Here is a 16,636-nt window from a genome sequence, read left to right as displayed (position 1 = left end):
TTGAAAAACACTTCTCTAACAAGCTACCATTCATCACAACGCAAACTATAACCTTGAACTCAATTCAAAAGCCAATTAACCGTGAACTTACGCCGCCCACTTTCTCAAAAAATCCTCCATGGCTGCCAAAGTGGATGAGCTGCTCGTTGAAGAACCAGGTGAACTTGAGTTCCAGGGAAGGGTCGTGGCTGACTTGACAAGGTAGGACCACACTCTCCCCCACAGTGACGTCCAGCGTGACCGGCAACGTGGTGATGATCGTCGGCTCTGGAAAAAAACCCACATGCCTTTGAGTTTCTACCTAAAAGTGTCTTTCTATGAACTACGTATTCAGAAAGAAATATTTCTATTTTATCACATGCACAGTGGAACATGTCTTCTTTGTTACAAAACCCAAAACCAGTGAAGTTGGCACGTTGTGTAGTTCGTAAATAAAAACAGAATACAATTATTTGCAAATCCTATATTTATTATATATATATATATATTTAATTGAATAGACTGCAAAGACAACATTTTTTTTTTTTTTTTTGCAAATAATCATTATAACTTAGAATTTAATGGCAGCAACACATTGCAAAAAAGTTGGCACAGGGGCATTTTTACCACTGTGTTACATGGCCTTTCCTTTTAACAACACTCAGTAAACGTAAGTTGTTCAACAGTCCGGGGTCTCCGTTGTGGTATTTCACGCTTTATTTTGCGCCACACATTTTCAATGGGAGACAGGTCTGGACTACAGTCTAGTACGCGCGCTCTTTTACTACGAGGCTTGGCATTGTCTTGCTGAAATAAGCAGGGGCGTCCATGATAACGTTGCTTGGATGGCAACATACGTTGCTCCAAAACCTGCATGTACCTTTCAGCATTAATGGCGCCTTCACAGATGTGTAAGTTACCCATGCCTTGGCCACTAATGCACCCCCATACCATCACAGACGCTGGCTTTTGAACTTTGCGCCTATAACAATCCGGATAATTCTTTTCCTTCTTGGTCCGGAGGACACGACATCCACAGTTTCCAAAGACAAATTGAAATGTGGACTCGTCAGACCACAGAACACTTTTCCACTTTGCATCAGTCCATCTTAGATGAGCTCGGGCCCAGCGAAGCCAGCAGCGTTTCTGGGTGTTGTTGATAAATGGCATTGGCTTTGCATAGTAGAGTTTTAACTTGCACTTACAGATGTAGCGACAAACTGTAGTTACTGACAGCGGTTTTCTGAAGTGTTCCTGAGCCCAAGTGGTGATATCCTTTACACGCTGATGTCGCTTTTTGATGCAGTACCGCCTGAAAGATCGAAGGTCCATAATATCATCGCTTACGTGCAGTGATTTCTCCAGATTCTCTAAACCTTTAGATGATATTACGGACCGTAGATGGTGAAAACTTCAGTGACTAAGATGGAAGAAGCGAGGACCCGAAGAGTTAATAGAGGATCAAACTGGACCAAGTGCACGGCACAGCAACTTAATTTTAGAACAATCCGGATGGTTCTTTTCCTCTTTGGTTGACAAAGTCCGCAGTTTCCAAAAACAATTAGAAATGTGGACTCGTCAGACCATAGAACACTTTTCCACTTTGCATCAGTCCATCTTAGATGAGCTCGGGCCCAGCGAAGCCGGCGGCGTTTCTGGGTGTTGTTGATAAATGGCTTTGGCTTTGTATAGTAGAGTTTTAACTTGCACTTACAGATGTAGCAACAAACTGTAGTTACTGACAGCTGTTTTCTGAAGTGTTCCTGAGCCCAAGTGGTGATATCCTTTACACGCTGATGTCGCTTTTTGATGCAGTACCGCCTGAGGGATCGAAGGTCCGTAATATAATCGCCTACGTGCAGTGATTTCTCCAGATTCTCTAAACCTTTAGATGATATTACGAACCGTAGATGGTGAAAACTTCAGTGACTAAGATGGAAGAAGCGAGGACCCGAAGAGTTAATAGAGGATCAAACTGGACCAAGTGCACGGCACAGCAACTTAATTTTAGAACAATCCGGATGGTTCTTTTTCTCTTTGGTCGACGACATCCACAGTTTCCAAAAACAATTTGAAATGTAGACTCGCCAGACCACAGAACACTTTTCCACTTTGCATCAGTCCATCTTAGATGAGCTCAGGCCCAGCGAAGCCGGCGGCGTTTCTGGGTGTTGTTGATAAATGGCTTTGGCTTTGCATAGTAGAGTTTTAACTTGCACTTACAGATGTAGCGACAAACTGTAGTTACTGACAGCGGTTTTCTGAAGTGTTCCTGAGCCCAAGTGGTGATATCCTTTACACGCTGATGTCGCTTTTTGATGCAGTACCGCCTGAGGGATCGAAGGTCCGTAATATCATCGCCTACGTGCAGTGATTTCTCCAGATTCTCTAAATCTTTAGATGATATTATGGACCTTATATGGTGAAAACTTCAGTGACTAAGGTGGAAGAAGTGAGGACCCGAAGAGTTAATAGAGGATCAAACTGGACCAAGTGCACGGCAAAGCAACTTAATTTTGGAACAATCCGGATGGTTCTTTTCTTCTTTGGTCGACGACGTCCACAGTTTCCAAAAACAATTTGAAATGTGGACTCGTCAGACCACAGAACACTTTTCCACTTTGCATCAGTCCATCTTAGATGAGCTCGGGCCCAGCGAAGCCGGCGGCGTTTCTGGGTGTTGTTGATAAATGGCTTTGGCTTTGTATAGTAGAGTTTTAACTTGCACTTACAGATGTAGCGACAAACTGTAGTTACTGACAGCGGTTTTCTGAAGTGTTCCTGAGCCCAAGTGGTGATATCCTTTACACGCTGATGTCGCTTTTTGATGCAGTACCGCCTGAGGGATCGAAGGTCCGTAATATCATCGCTTACGTGCAGTTATTTCTCCAGATTCTCTAAACCTTTAGATGATATTACGGACCGTAGATGGTGGAAACTTCAGTGACTAAGATGGAAGAAGTGAGGACCCGAAGAGTTAATAGAGGATCAAACTGGACCAAGTGCACGGCACAGCAACTTAATTTTGGAACAATCCGGATGGTTCTTTTCTTCTTTGGTCGACGACGTCCACAGTTTCCAAAAACAATTTGAAATGTGGACTCGTCAGACCACAGAACACTTTTCCACTTTGCATCAGTCCATCTTAGATGAGCTCGGGCCCAGCGAAGCCAGCAGCGTTTCTGGGTGTTGTTGATAAATGGCATTGGCTTTGCATAGTAGAGTTTTAACTTGCACTTACAGATGTAGCGACAAACTGTAGTTACTGACAGCGGTTTTCTGAAGTGTTCCTGAGCCCAAGTGGTGATATCCTTTACACGCTGATGTCACTTTTTGATGCAGTACCCCCTGAGGGATCGAAGGTCCGTAATATCATCGCTTACGTGCAGTGATTTCTCCAGATTCTCTAAACCTTTAGATGATGTTACGGACCGTAGATGGTGAAAACTTCAGTGACTAAGATGGAAGAAGCGAGGACCCGAAGAGTTAATAGAGGATCAAACTGGACCAAGTGCACGGCACAGCAACTTAATTTTGGAACAATCCGGATGGTTCTTTTCCTCTTTGGTCGACGACGTCCACAGTTTCCAAAAACAATTTGAAATGTGGACTCGTCAGACCACAGAACACTTTTCCACTTTGCATCAGTCCATCTTAGATGAGCTCGGGCCCAGCGAAGCCGGCGGCGTTTCTGGGTGTTGTTGATAAATGGCTTTGGCTTTGCATAGTAGAGTTTTAACTTGCACTTACAGATGTAGCGACAAACTGTAGTTACTGACAGCAGTTTTCTGAAGTGTTCCTGAGCCCAAGTGGTGATATCCTTTACACGCTGATGTCGCTTTTTGATGCAGTACCGCCTGAGGGATCGAAGGTCCGTAATATCATCGCTTACGTGCAGTGATTTCTCCAGATTCTCTGAACCTTTAGATGATATTACGGACTGTAGATGGTGAAATCCTTAAATTCCTTGCAATAGCTCGTTGAGAAATGTTGTTCTCAAATTTTTCGACAATTTGCTCACGCATTTGTTCACAAAGTGGCAACCCTCGCCCCATCCTTGCTTGTGAATGACTGAAGTATTTCATGGACGCTGCTTTTATACCCAATCATGGCACCCACCTGTTCCCAATTAGCCTGTTCACCTGTGGGATTGTCAAGACGAGGAGTTTTTCGCAGCTTACTGCGAGGATTGTTCTCCCGGGATGCAATCGGACTATACTGGACAAGGCTTGAAGGTAGGAACATTATTTAATTATTCAAACTCAAAGTACTACAAAAAGTGCTCTAGGCGAAGTCACAGCTTAACGCAGGAAACAAAAGCTAAGTGAAGTGAATTATATTTATATAGCGCTTTTCTCTAGTGACTCAAAGCGCTTTACATAGTGAAACCCAATATCTAAGTAAGTTACATTTAAACCAGTGTGGGTGGCACTGGGAGCAGGTGGGTAAAGTGTCTTGCCCAAGGACACAACAGCAGTGACTAGGATGGCGGAAGCGGGGATCGAACCTGCAACCCTTCAAGTTGCTGGCACGGCCACTCTACCAACTGAGCTATACCGCCCTAAAAAGCTAAGACTTAGCATAAACTATGGACATGAAACATGAAACTAAAAACATGAAAAAACTCACTCTACTGTGGCTTGAAACAAATAGCAAGAACTATGGACATGAAACAAAAATACTTACTGGACACACTCTCTCTCTCTCTCTCTCTCTCTCTCTCTCTCTCTCTCTCTCTCTCTCTCTCTCTCTGCCCACTACTTGCTGTCCATATCCTACCAAGTCAGACCTACACTGTTCCAATATCAATTGTTGATGACTGATGATAACAACCAAACACCCCCCCCCCCTGGATTGTAAATAATGTAAATAATTCAATGTGATGATCTTGTGTGATGACTTTATTATGATGATAGTATATATGATAGTATATATCTGTATCATGAATCAAATTATGTGGACCCCGACAAGTTGAAAAACTTATTCGGGTGTTACCATTTAGTGGTCAATTGTACGGAATATTTACTTCACTGTGCAATCTACTAATAAAAGTCCCAATCAATCAATCAATGAATCAAACAGCATGAACTATGGCAAGAAAAGTCAAAACAGAGTAATGTCGCCAGGACGACTAACTGGCAAAACAGGCTTAAATAATAATGTCTGATTAGAGCAGGTGCATGATCCGAACACATGAGACAGGTGAAACTAATCAGTCGTCATGGAAACTAAAACAAACAAGGGAGCGCAAACAGGAACTAAGAAAGTAACAAAAAACATGATCCAGACCACAGATCATGACAGGGATGTTCCAAATAAGTGTTTTATGAGCATTTCTCAACTTTCTCAGTCCTTTTTTACCACTTTTTGAAACATGTTGCAGGCATCATATTCCAAATGAGCTAATATTTGCAAAAAATAACATTGTTTTCCCGTTCGAACAATAGGTATCTTGTCTTTGCAGTCTATTCAATGAATATAAGTTGAAAAGGATTTGCAAATCATTGTATTCTGTTTTTATTTACCATTTACACAACGTGCCAACTTCACTGGTTTTGGGGTTTGTAGAGTCACCCTCTTGAGGAGCAGTGGGCAGCCATTGTGCATATTAGTGACTAAAGCTGAGCATCCATGTGAGGGTGACCCTGGGGGCAAGAGTTAAATGTCCTGCCTGAGGATAAAACCTCAGTGACTAAGATGGAAGAAGCGAGGTTCCAACCCTGGATCCGAAGAGTTAATAGAGGACTAAACTGGACCGAGTGCACGGCACAGCAGGTTGCGTAAAGCTCCAATAGCAGGTCTTAGTTTGGACCGAAGCTTACGTCTGCAGGGAGTTGGATATTTTTCTTCCCTGCATCCTACGTAGTGACAGTCAACTCAGCCTTTAGCCTGAAACTCCTTCACAAATTCCCAAAACACACTGCTGGAAAAACAGTAAACATTGATGAGCACTTCTCCCAGCAGTCGCTGCTCTCTTCTAAAGCCTGCAGTGCAACGCTGCGCCTTCACCTGGGAACAAGGCAAGCGTCCCTTATCTGCACTTGAGAGCATGCAGTGGAGGAGGAAGCGGAGGCTGAAGGACAAGAGGAAGGCATTGTTCCTCGACTGTAAGTCTCCTTTTCTCCCTGCAGGGGGTGCTGCCATTACTTGCTTGAAAATTGCCACGGCATATGGAGTCAAATAAGTTGATATATAGATATGATTGTCTATAGACGTATAGTTACCGAATATTGTATTGAGAGCTATTTTAAAAATCATAAAAGTATACCTAAAGTACCAGTGGAGTGGGAAAACAAGTCGCCTCTATATAGAACAGGCCTGGGCAATTATTTTGACTCGGGGGCCACATTTAGAGAAAAAAATGTGTCTGGGGGCCGGTATACCTATTTTTAGGAACAGTAATACAAAACCTCACAATAATGTCTGATTGAATGCTGAAAACGTTATGACAGACCACCTTAAAAAACGTAATGGAATTTTTAGTTTTTCTATGAACGATAAAACACGGAATATTGACAAAATATGAATGTCACACCCCCTTCCGATCGAGTGAAACGCGACAAAAATGCAACAAACAGTGAAATATGAACGATAAGGGTACAAAATAAACCCACCTACAATCTGATATATCTGATATACCACTAAGCTTTAGAACTTTGTTGTGAAAATCTCCTTCCGCGTCTGTGGAAACGCTCCCCACCCACACTGCTTGGTGACTTGTCTGAGCTGCTGTGACGTAGATTACCATAGTAACTAATTAGATGGCCATAGTAACTAATTAGATGACCATAATAACTAATTAAATTACCAAAGTAACTGGTATATGATGCAAAAGCGCAGACTCCAACCATTGAAATACTTTGTATAGTTCAAGACTTACAGTCATTAGAAAACATCACTGCACATCATAATGGCAGCTACACTTTACATCTTAAAGATCTAAAAAAAAATATTTGGAAATGTCCGGCGGGATCTAAAAGCTTAACGGGCCGAATGTGGCCCCCGGGCCTTAATTTGCCCATTTCTGATATAGAATCTATTATTAGAGATGTACGATAATGCTTTAAAATGTAATATCGGAAATTATCGGTATCGGTTTCAAAAAGGAAAATGTATGACTTTTTAAAACGCCGCTGTACGGAGCGGTACACGGACGTAGGGAGAAGTACAGAGCAGTTGCGTCTCCCAGGCATACTTGCCAACCCTTCCCATTTTCCCGGGAGACTCCGGAATTTCAGTGCCCTTCCCGAAAATCTCCCGGGGCAACCATTCTCCCGAATTTCTCCCGATTTTCACCCAGACAACAATATTAGGGGCGTGCCTTAAAGGCACTGCCTTAGCGTGCCGGCCCAATCACATTATATCTACGGTTTTTCACACACAAAAGTGAATGCAATTCATACTTGGTCAACAGCCATACAGGTCACACTGAGGGTGCCCGTATAAACAACTTTAACACTGTTACAAATATGCGGCACACTGTGAACCCACACCAAACAAGAATGACAAACACATTTCGGGAGAACATCCGCACCGTAACACAACATAAACACAACAGAACAAATACCCAGAATCCCTTGCAGCACTAACTCTTCCGGGACGCTACAATATACAACCCCCCCACCTCAACCTCCTCATGCTCTCTCAAAAAAAAAAAGTACTTTGTGACTTCAATAATAAATATGGCAGTTCCATGTTGGCATTTTTTTTCCCATAACTTGAGTTGATTTATTTTGGAAAACCTTGTTACATTGTTTAATGCATCCAGCGGGGCATCACAACAAAATTAGGCATAATAATGTGTTCATTCCACGACTGTATGTATCGGTATCGATTGATATCGGAATCAGTAATTAAAAGTTGGACAATATCGGAATATCGGATATCGACAAAAAAGCCATTATCGGACATCTCTAGCTATTAACATATATATCTGATTTATGACACCAAAAAATTCAAAAGTTTGCGAATAAATACCCTATTTTCCAGACCATAGGGCGCACCAGATTATAAGGCGCACCGCCATAGAATGGTCTATTTTTGATCTTTTTTCATATATTAGGCGCACCGGATTAAATGGGAAATGAGAGCCAGATTCATCTTCAGGAGCAAAATATACACAAAGACAACATGTTTGGGAAATATCCGTCATCATTTAAAGTTAAATAGTTAACTACCATATTTTCCAGACTAGAAGCCACTACTTTTCCCCCACGCTTTGAACCCTGCGCCTTATTAAACAGTGCAGCTAACGGCCATAATGTTTTGTATTCAAATAGTTTTCATATAACACAGACAGAGACACGGAAAATGTGTTATTGTTTTGTTCTGTGGCACCATCTTTTGGACGTGTTCGCTCACTGCAGAAAATACTTCCTGTTTGTGCCTTGAACCGGAAGCATAAGTCCCGTTTTATCTACTATTCATCCATAGTGTTTCTGCTCGAAAGGATTGTTCATCCATCACTTCAAGCAACGTTTGTAAGTTTTACAATATAACTATAACAATTCTTACTTACTAAACCGTCTCATATGTGATGTCTGCAGGAGTGTCTTCATGCATATTTATTATATTATTACTATTTACTATATAATACTATCAGAGGCATACAGTCATGGAACAGGCTGCCAGCCCATGTCAGAAACTGTGACACCTATTTAACATTTAAAACTGCACTGAAACAGTGGTTGAAAACTAATCAGACATGCACGCACAATTAGATTATGCACTTGTTTTTTTGTTTGTTTGTTGTTTGTTTTATTTTTTTTTGTCCATGGTCTGTCCTCATGGTATGCTTGTAATGTGTAATGTGATTTATGTATTCTTTTGTATCGTGACCTGTTGAATGTTTACTGTGTTAACCTGCCTTAGGACAACGGATGAAAATTTGCTATCGTGCTAACTCCGGCATATTTACATTGTTGCTCTATGTTGATGAATATGCATTGTCCTAAGGCAAATAAATAAATGTTTGTACGTGCTATCGTAAAATAATCAAACTAGCGTCATTAGCATAAGCGAATATGCTAACACGTTTACAAGTGTCTATGTTAGTATTGTTAACTTACAATATTTGTGTATTATTTCAGTTTTTTTAATTCACCTAAACGTCACCGTGGAGTTATATGAGTCTGTTTAGCGGACTGGAGAGTTAGCTTCGCAGCTAGCGGGGTCAATGACTTCTGTTTTGTTTGATCAGCCGTTTTACTGCCATTTGACAGGCACCGTTTGGAAACATTTCAGGTAAGTAATTGAACGTTCACAAAATCTTTCGAATCGGTCTACATCTGTATGGGAGAATATATATTAGAGATGACCGATAATATCGGACTGCCGATATTATCGGACTGCCGATATTATCGGCCGATAAATGCTTTAAAATGTAATATCGGAAATTATCGGTATCGGTTTCAAAATTATCGGTCTACATCTGTATGGAAGAATATATATTAGACATGACCGATGATATCGGACTGCCGATATTATCGGCCGATAAATGCTTTAAAAGGTAATATCGGAAATTATCGGTATCGGTTTCAAAATTATCGGTCTACATCTGTATGGAAGAATATATATTAGACATGACCGATAATATCGGACTGCCGATATTATCGGCGGATAAATGCTTTAAAAGGTAATATCGGAAATTATCGGTATCGGTTTCAAAATTATCGGTATCAGTTTCAAAAAGTACAATTTATAACTTTTTAAAACGCCGCTGTGTATTTAATCCTTTAAACCTTAAAGGCACTGCCTTTGCGTGCCGGCCCAATCACATAATATCTACGGTTTTTCACACACACAAGTCACTTGGTCAACAGCCATACAGGTCACACTGAGGGTGGCCGTATAAACAACTTTAACACTGTTACAAATATGCGTCACACTGTGAACCCACACCAAACAAGAATGGCAAACACATTTCGGGAGAACAGCCGCACCGTAACACAACATAAACACAACAGAACAAATACCCAGAACCCCTTGCAGCACTAACTCTTCCGGGTGGCTACAATATACACACCCGGCTACCCCCTACACCCCCACCTCAACCTCCTCATGCTCTCTCAGGGAGAGCATGTCCCAAATTCTAAGCTGCTGTTTTGAAGCATGTTAAAAAAAAATAATGCACTTTGTCACTTCAATAATAAATATGAGTTGATTTATTTTGGAAAACCTTGTTACATTGTTTAATGCATCCAGCGGGGCATCACAAAAAAATCAGGCATAATAACGTGTTAATTCCACGACTGTATATATCGGTATCGGTTGATATCGGTAATTAAGAGTTGGACAATATATCGGCAAAAAAGCCATTATCGAACATCTCTAATATATATACAAATATTAATTTCTTCAAAAATTTGGTGGGTGCGGCTGAAATACCAGTGCGATGTGTAGCCCGGTAATAAGAATACAAGTGACGTGATCCTTCCACAATGTGATGCGCGACTATTTATTATTCCGCCGCCTGCATGTGTACTGCAGCCCGGTCTCTTTTTGTACAGTATTAATAATAAATGAGTGCATCATAAGCAGTAAAACCGGGACCACCCGGACACGGAAACTACAAGCGCAGATCTGGTGTCTGCACCGCAGCCACCTCCAACTCACTAAAACCTCCTGGCTTCACACTCCATCAATTTTGGTCTAAATCAACTTTGTAGTTTTTTTTTTTTTTTTTTTTTTTTTTTTGGCAACCACGGCTGGCAGACAAACACATAAACAAAGGCGGCGGCGGCGGGGAAAACAAAACCCCCCACAAAAGGATGTCAGGTAAACATTTATTGTCAGGAATATTTTACCCCTCTACCTATGCGACATGGGTAATGTGCTATAAAACTTTATTTGCTTTCTTTTATCTCCCCAGCGGGGTTTGCTTCTTCTCTAACATGAACTGCTTCCCCTCGCAGGTTGCACAGCCTGATCCAAAGTGCCTGCAGCGTTTTACTGTGACAGGGATGGTAGGAATGAGTTCCCTTATTACCGTCCTCTGTCATCATTTCTGAGCGAGTATATGGGGGGAAAAACACGGTTGGTTACTCAGCCAGGCACTGGTATTTTAGGCATAATTGGACTGAATCCGTAATGTATTATGCCTTGTTGTCTCCTGACTCGACATATCAACAACACCCGGTGTGGTTAGCTGCATCGATTGGAGAGCCCGACACTGAGTGATTCATTAAAGGTGGATTACATACTCATCAGAACTGGAGCAGTCCCTTGTTTTTCAACTGTTGCGTGTCTGTTAACAACCATCGCAGCGAGGGATTACAATCTGTATAATGCTACTTTCAAATAATAACTCTTTACGTAATCTCAACCGGCAAAACGACAACAATGCTAAAAAGAGTATTAGGCACCAGAGGTGTGGACTCGAGTCACATGACTTGGACTCGAGTCAGACTCGAGTCATGAATTTGATGACTTTAGACTCGACTTGACAAAATGTAAAAAGACTTGCAACTCGACTTAGACTTTAACATCAATGACTTGTGACTTCACTTGGACTTGAGCCTTTTGAATTGACATGACTTGACATGACTTGCTACTTTCCCCAAAACCCAAAAATGAAAAAGTTTTTCGGGAGTGCTTCGTATTTTTCATTGTGTACTTGTCTATCAGCGTTGCGTGTGTCAGCTGGTGTGGTCTCAGTACAACAGCCAATCAAATTAGATCTACTTTGTTTTCATCACACAGCATTCATCCAATCAAATTGCAGGACAACCAACGAAGAAGACATGTCCAAACCACACGCCAGTGAACAAAAAATTATACCTAAAATAATTTTGTTTGGGTATAAAAATTACGAGGTGGTCAACACAAAACGGTTTGCAGCATGCAACACATGCGGTTCGAAAATTACTGATGGAGAGGCAACAACTTCCAACTTCGTCCGGCATTTGAAGTTGCACAAAGAACGGTAAATTTTGAATGTAAGATAACGTTTATTGGCTAAGTAACGTGACTTTTATTTGCTGTGTAGTTAAATCAGTGAGGCTGTAAACTCACTGCTAACGTTATAACGTTATTGCAAACACGGGAATCTGTTGCAGTTCACTACCTTATTCATACTTTTTGTTCAGTGATTTTTTTAAGCAGGGTTACGTTAGTCAATATATCACACGTAACGTTAGACGGCGGTCAGCAGCACCGCGTATTTTAGCCACCTAAAAAAAGACAAAAATAGTAAAATAAAGGTCAGTTAAAATGTATACTATATTATGAATATGTGTACCGTTTTAGCTAGCTTTCTGACATACTGTTGGTTGTTTACCTCAGTGGTCCCCAACCACCGGGCCGCGGCCCGGTACTGGTCCGTGGATCGATTGGTATCGGGCCGCACAAGAAATAATTTTTTTCTTTTTTCTTTTTTTAATTAAATCAACATAAAAAACACAAGATACACTTACAAGTAGTGCACCAACCCAAAACAACTCTCTCCCCCCTTTTGTTCTGGGCATTGAACATGAAGACTCTTCCTTCACTGTTCCGAGTGGCCATGAGAGTCTTGGCAGTGCCTGCCTCCAGTGCTCCAGTGGAGCGAGTTTTCAGCCATGGTGGCATCATACTACGCCCCCATCGTGCACAAATGACTGACAGACTCTTGGCTAATTTGGTCTTTTGCAAATGCAATGCAGCATAGGGCCCTGACATATAAAAAGTACAACTTTTTTGTTATGTTCACGTATATGTCATGTTTTTTCAATGTTAACACTTTTGTACAAATAAGTACATTTGCACTTTATTTTTCAATGTGTTTGTTCTGTAAAGGAATGAGTTAATGTTTAAAATGACTGGTTAATAGTGCTATTATAAAGTGCAATGTCAGCACAATTTTCTTTCCTGCAATTTAAAATGCACTTGTTTTAATAAATAAATACAGCGTTTGAAAAGCATACACAATCTGTGTTAATATATTAGTCTGTGGTTAAAAGGACTTGAAAGGACTCGAAACTCAAAATGCAGGACTTTGGACTTGACTTGAGACTTTCCAGTCTTGACTTTGGACTTGACTCGGGGCTTGCCTGTCTTGACTCGGGACTTGACTCGGACTTGAGGACAAAGACTTGAGACTTACTTGTGACTTGCAAAACAATGACTTGGTCCCACCTCTGTTAGGCACAGTGTAATGCATTTATCTTTACTCCCCAGCCCAAATTTGCACACATAGCCTCCCATAAAAGAGATAAAAGGGTAGTTCACACGTTTTTGTCATTCCCAGCAAATACCATTTTTGGGTGAAAATGAATAATCATTGTTAACTTCCTGGCCACATTCCTAAAAAGCTTGAAGATAATTCCGGGCCCCGGACTACTCGCCGAGCAATAACCGAAAAGGGAGTTTTTGTTTTGAAACAAGCACAGCACGATAATAATCAGTATTTAATTAGAGACTTAAAGACTTAATTATATCCATCCATTACTGATTTCCGCAGTCTCTTCAGTAAGTACAATACGATAACGATCAGTATTTAATTAGAAACGCAAAGACTTATCCATTCATTATTGATTTTCCTCACCACTTCAGTAAATACTTTATTCCACCAGATACACAGCAATATTCAAAAATGTTTCAAGATCGAGCTACAGTTGCTAATCAATAGGTGTGTAACGATTGATCGATGTATATTCCTGAGATCATAGAAAATCGATTGTTGGCCTTCCAGAAGATATTATCGGTCTAGCATCGGTTTAAGTCAGGCCTGGGCAATTATTTTGACACGGGGGGCCAATTTTAGAGAAAAAAATGTGTCTGGGGGTCGGTATATCTGATTTTTAGGAACACTAATTGAATGCTAACAACGTTACGACAGACAGCCTTAAAAACGGAATGGCATTTTACATTTTTGTACTGAATGAGACACCCAGAATGTACATGAAAAGAAAGAATGTACACTATTAACTATGAACGATAAAACACTGAATATTGACAACATATGAACGTCACAACCCCTCTCCATTGACATGTTATACAATCAAGCGAAACGCAACAAAAATGCAACAAACACAGCGAAATATGAATTTTTCTTTGTCTGTGCAAAGCTGGCAATCCAAAAGATTGCAAGCCAGTCTGGTATCAGTGTCCGTGTCCAGGAACGGGCAGCTGACTGCCAAGGCCGAACACCGCCGTGACGCAGACAGAGCAGAGACAAGGCGATATCACCAGCGTCGACACATTTGCATTTTTGTATAATCATGTATTGCGTCTAACTGGAGTTGTCGAGATTACCCCCCTTCCCTCAGCGACAGCTTCAGTGATGTAAACAGGGACCTCCCAAATAAATAGAGGAAGCACGCGGGCTAGACTTTTACAAACGCCGTATCCATATGAGTTGGGAAATTGTGTGAGATGTAAATATGAACAGAATACAATGATTTGCAAATCATTTTCAACCCATATTCAGTTGAATATGCTACAAAGACAACATATTTGATGTTCAAACTGATAAACATTTTTTTCTTTTGCAAATAATCATTAACTTTAGAATTTGATGCCAGCAACACGTGACAAAGAAGTTGGGAAAGGTTGCAATAAATACTGATAAAGTTGAGGAATGCTCATCAAACACTTATTTGGAACATCCCACAGGTGAACAGGCAAATTGGGAACAGGTGGGTGCCATGATTGGGTATAAAAGTAGATTCCATGAAATGCTCAGTCATTCACAAACAAGGATGGGGCGAGGGTCATCACTTTGTCAACAAATGCGTCAGCAAATTGTTGAACAGTTTAAGAAAAACCTTTCTCAAGCAGCTATTGCAAGGAATTTAGGGATCTCACCATCTACGGTCCGTAATATCATCAAAGGGTTCAGAGAATCTGGAGAAATCACTGCACGTAAGCAGCTAAGCCCGTGACCTTCGATCCCTCAGGCTGTACTGCATCAACAAGCGACATCAGTGTGTAAAGGATATCACCACATGGGTTCAGGAACACTTCAGAAACACACTGTCAGTAACTACAGTTGGTCGCTACATCTGTAAGTGCAAGTTAAAACTCTCCTATGCAAGACGAAAACCGTTTATCAACAACACCCAGAAACGCAGTCGGCTTCGCTGGGCCTGAGCTCATCTAAGATGGACTGATACAAAGTGGAAAAGTGTTCTGTGGTCTGACGAGTCCACATTTCAAATTGTTTTTGGAAACTGTGGACGTCGTGTCATCCAGACCAAAGAGGAAAAGAACCATCCGGATTGTTATAGGCGCAAAGTTGAAAAGCCAGCATCTGTGATGGTATGGGGGTGTATTAGTGCCCAAGATATGGGTAACTTACACATCTGTGAAGGCGCCATTAATGCTGAAAGGTACATACAGGTTTTGGAACAACATATGCTGCCATCTAAGCGCCAATCTTTTTCATGGACGCCCCTGCTTATTTCAGCAAGACAATGCCAAGCCACATTCAGCACGTGTTACAACAGCGTGGCTTTGTAAAAAAAGAGTGCGGGTACTTTCCTGGCCCGCCTGCAGTCCAGACTTGTCTCCCATCGAAAATGTGCGGCGCATTACGAAGCGTAAAATACGACAACGGAGACCCCCGGACTGTTGAACGACTGATGCTCTACATAAAACAAGAATGGAAAAGAATTCCACTTTCAAAGCTTCAACAATTAGTTTCCTCAGTTCCCAATCGTTTACCGAGTGTTGTTAGAAGGAAAGGCCATGTAACACAGTGGTGAACAACTACTTTGGCACGTGTTGCAGCCATGAAATTCTAAGTTAATTAATATTTGCAAAAAAAATAAATAAAGTTTATGAGTTTGAACATGAAATATGTTGTCTTTGTAGTGCATTCAACTGAATATGGGTTGAAAAGGATTTGCAAATCATTGTATTCCGTTTATTTATCTAACACAATTTCCCAACTCATATGGAAACGGGGTTTGTATATATAAATGTATATCTGTATGAAGACCTATTCTATTCCTATGGAAAACTATTCTGATTCTGATACATTCGGCACATTTTGGTAGAACGAAACTTCTTGTCTTGTCCCCGAGATGTGGAGGCGAGGTGACGGACGCACACTCCAACCCTTTCAGTCATCAGCGCAGCTTTGAAGCGCTCTGCCAACTTCAGGAAGACGCCGGATCATATCTTTTGTTATGTGGAGTGCTGTTCACATTTCCGCCCGCCTCTAGTATCTTGTATCGGCCTTCATCATCAGCCCCCCTCCTCCATCCAACCCCCCCCCCCCGGCTGACTGATTGCGGTAGCTATTTCCTGTCCTACTGAATATGTTTAACACCTGCTCGCGTCTTCCTCGAGTGCCTCGTTACTCCGAGCCAATCCCACTTGCTGGCTTTTTGTTTTTCCCCCTCTTGGTGTTTTTTTTTTTTTTTTGTCAATACTGCCTTGAGCGAGACTTTTGTTAATATTGTCCTGAACTGCCCTTTTGCTTGTTTGTACTTAAAAAAAATATATTTTATACTCACTGGCTCTGTCTCGGCTTGTGGGGTCCAAACCAACACCCAAATGTCACACAATATTCTGGCCAATAAGGTGGACCCTGTGGATTGAGAAACACTCTCCTCCCAAGGCAAAGGACTGGGCCACCATGAGCAGATGCTGTGGGAGCTCAGAACCTTCCAAACCTCTGCAGTGCGGCGACACGGCCAAGTACTGGCATGCAATTGTTGAACTAAGGGCTGCA

The 16,636-nt window shown here is 41.4% G+C and overlaps 1 protein-coding gene across 1 annotated transcript in view; it reads right to left on the bottom strand.

The window, feature by feature from the left end:
- The window catches only part of LOC133571017 (contactin-4-like), a 443,628-nt gene that overhangs the window by 38,996 nt on the left and 387,996 nt on the right, over positions 1-16,636 (bottom strand). Inside the window, exon 13 of the mRNA XM_061923981.2 lies at positions 92-267. Coding sequence (XP_061779965.1) covers positions 92-267 — 176 coding nt within the window. The remainder of the gene's footprint in view (positions 1-91; positions 268-16,636) is intronic.

Source organism: Nerophis lumbriciformis, linkage group LG28 (assembly GCF_033978685.3).
Source record: "Nerophis lumbriciformis linkage group LG28, RoL_Nlum_v2.1, whole genome shotgun sequence".
Taxonomy (NCBI): Eukaryota; Metazoa; Chordata; class Actinopteri; order Syngnathiformes; family Syngnathidae; genus Nerophis; species Nerophis lumbriciformis.
Note: the sequence above shows the minus strand (reverse complement) of the source record. Positions and strands in the feature narration are given on the sequence as shown.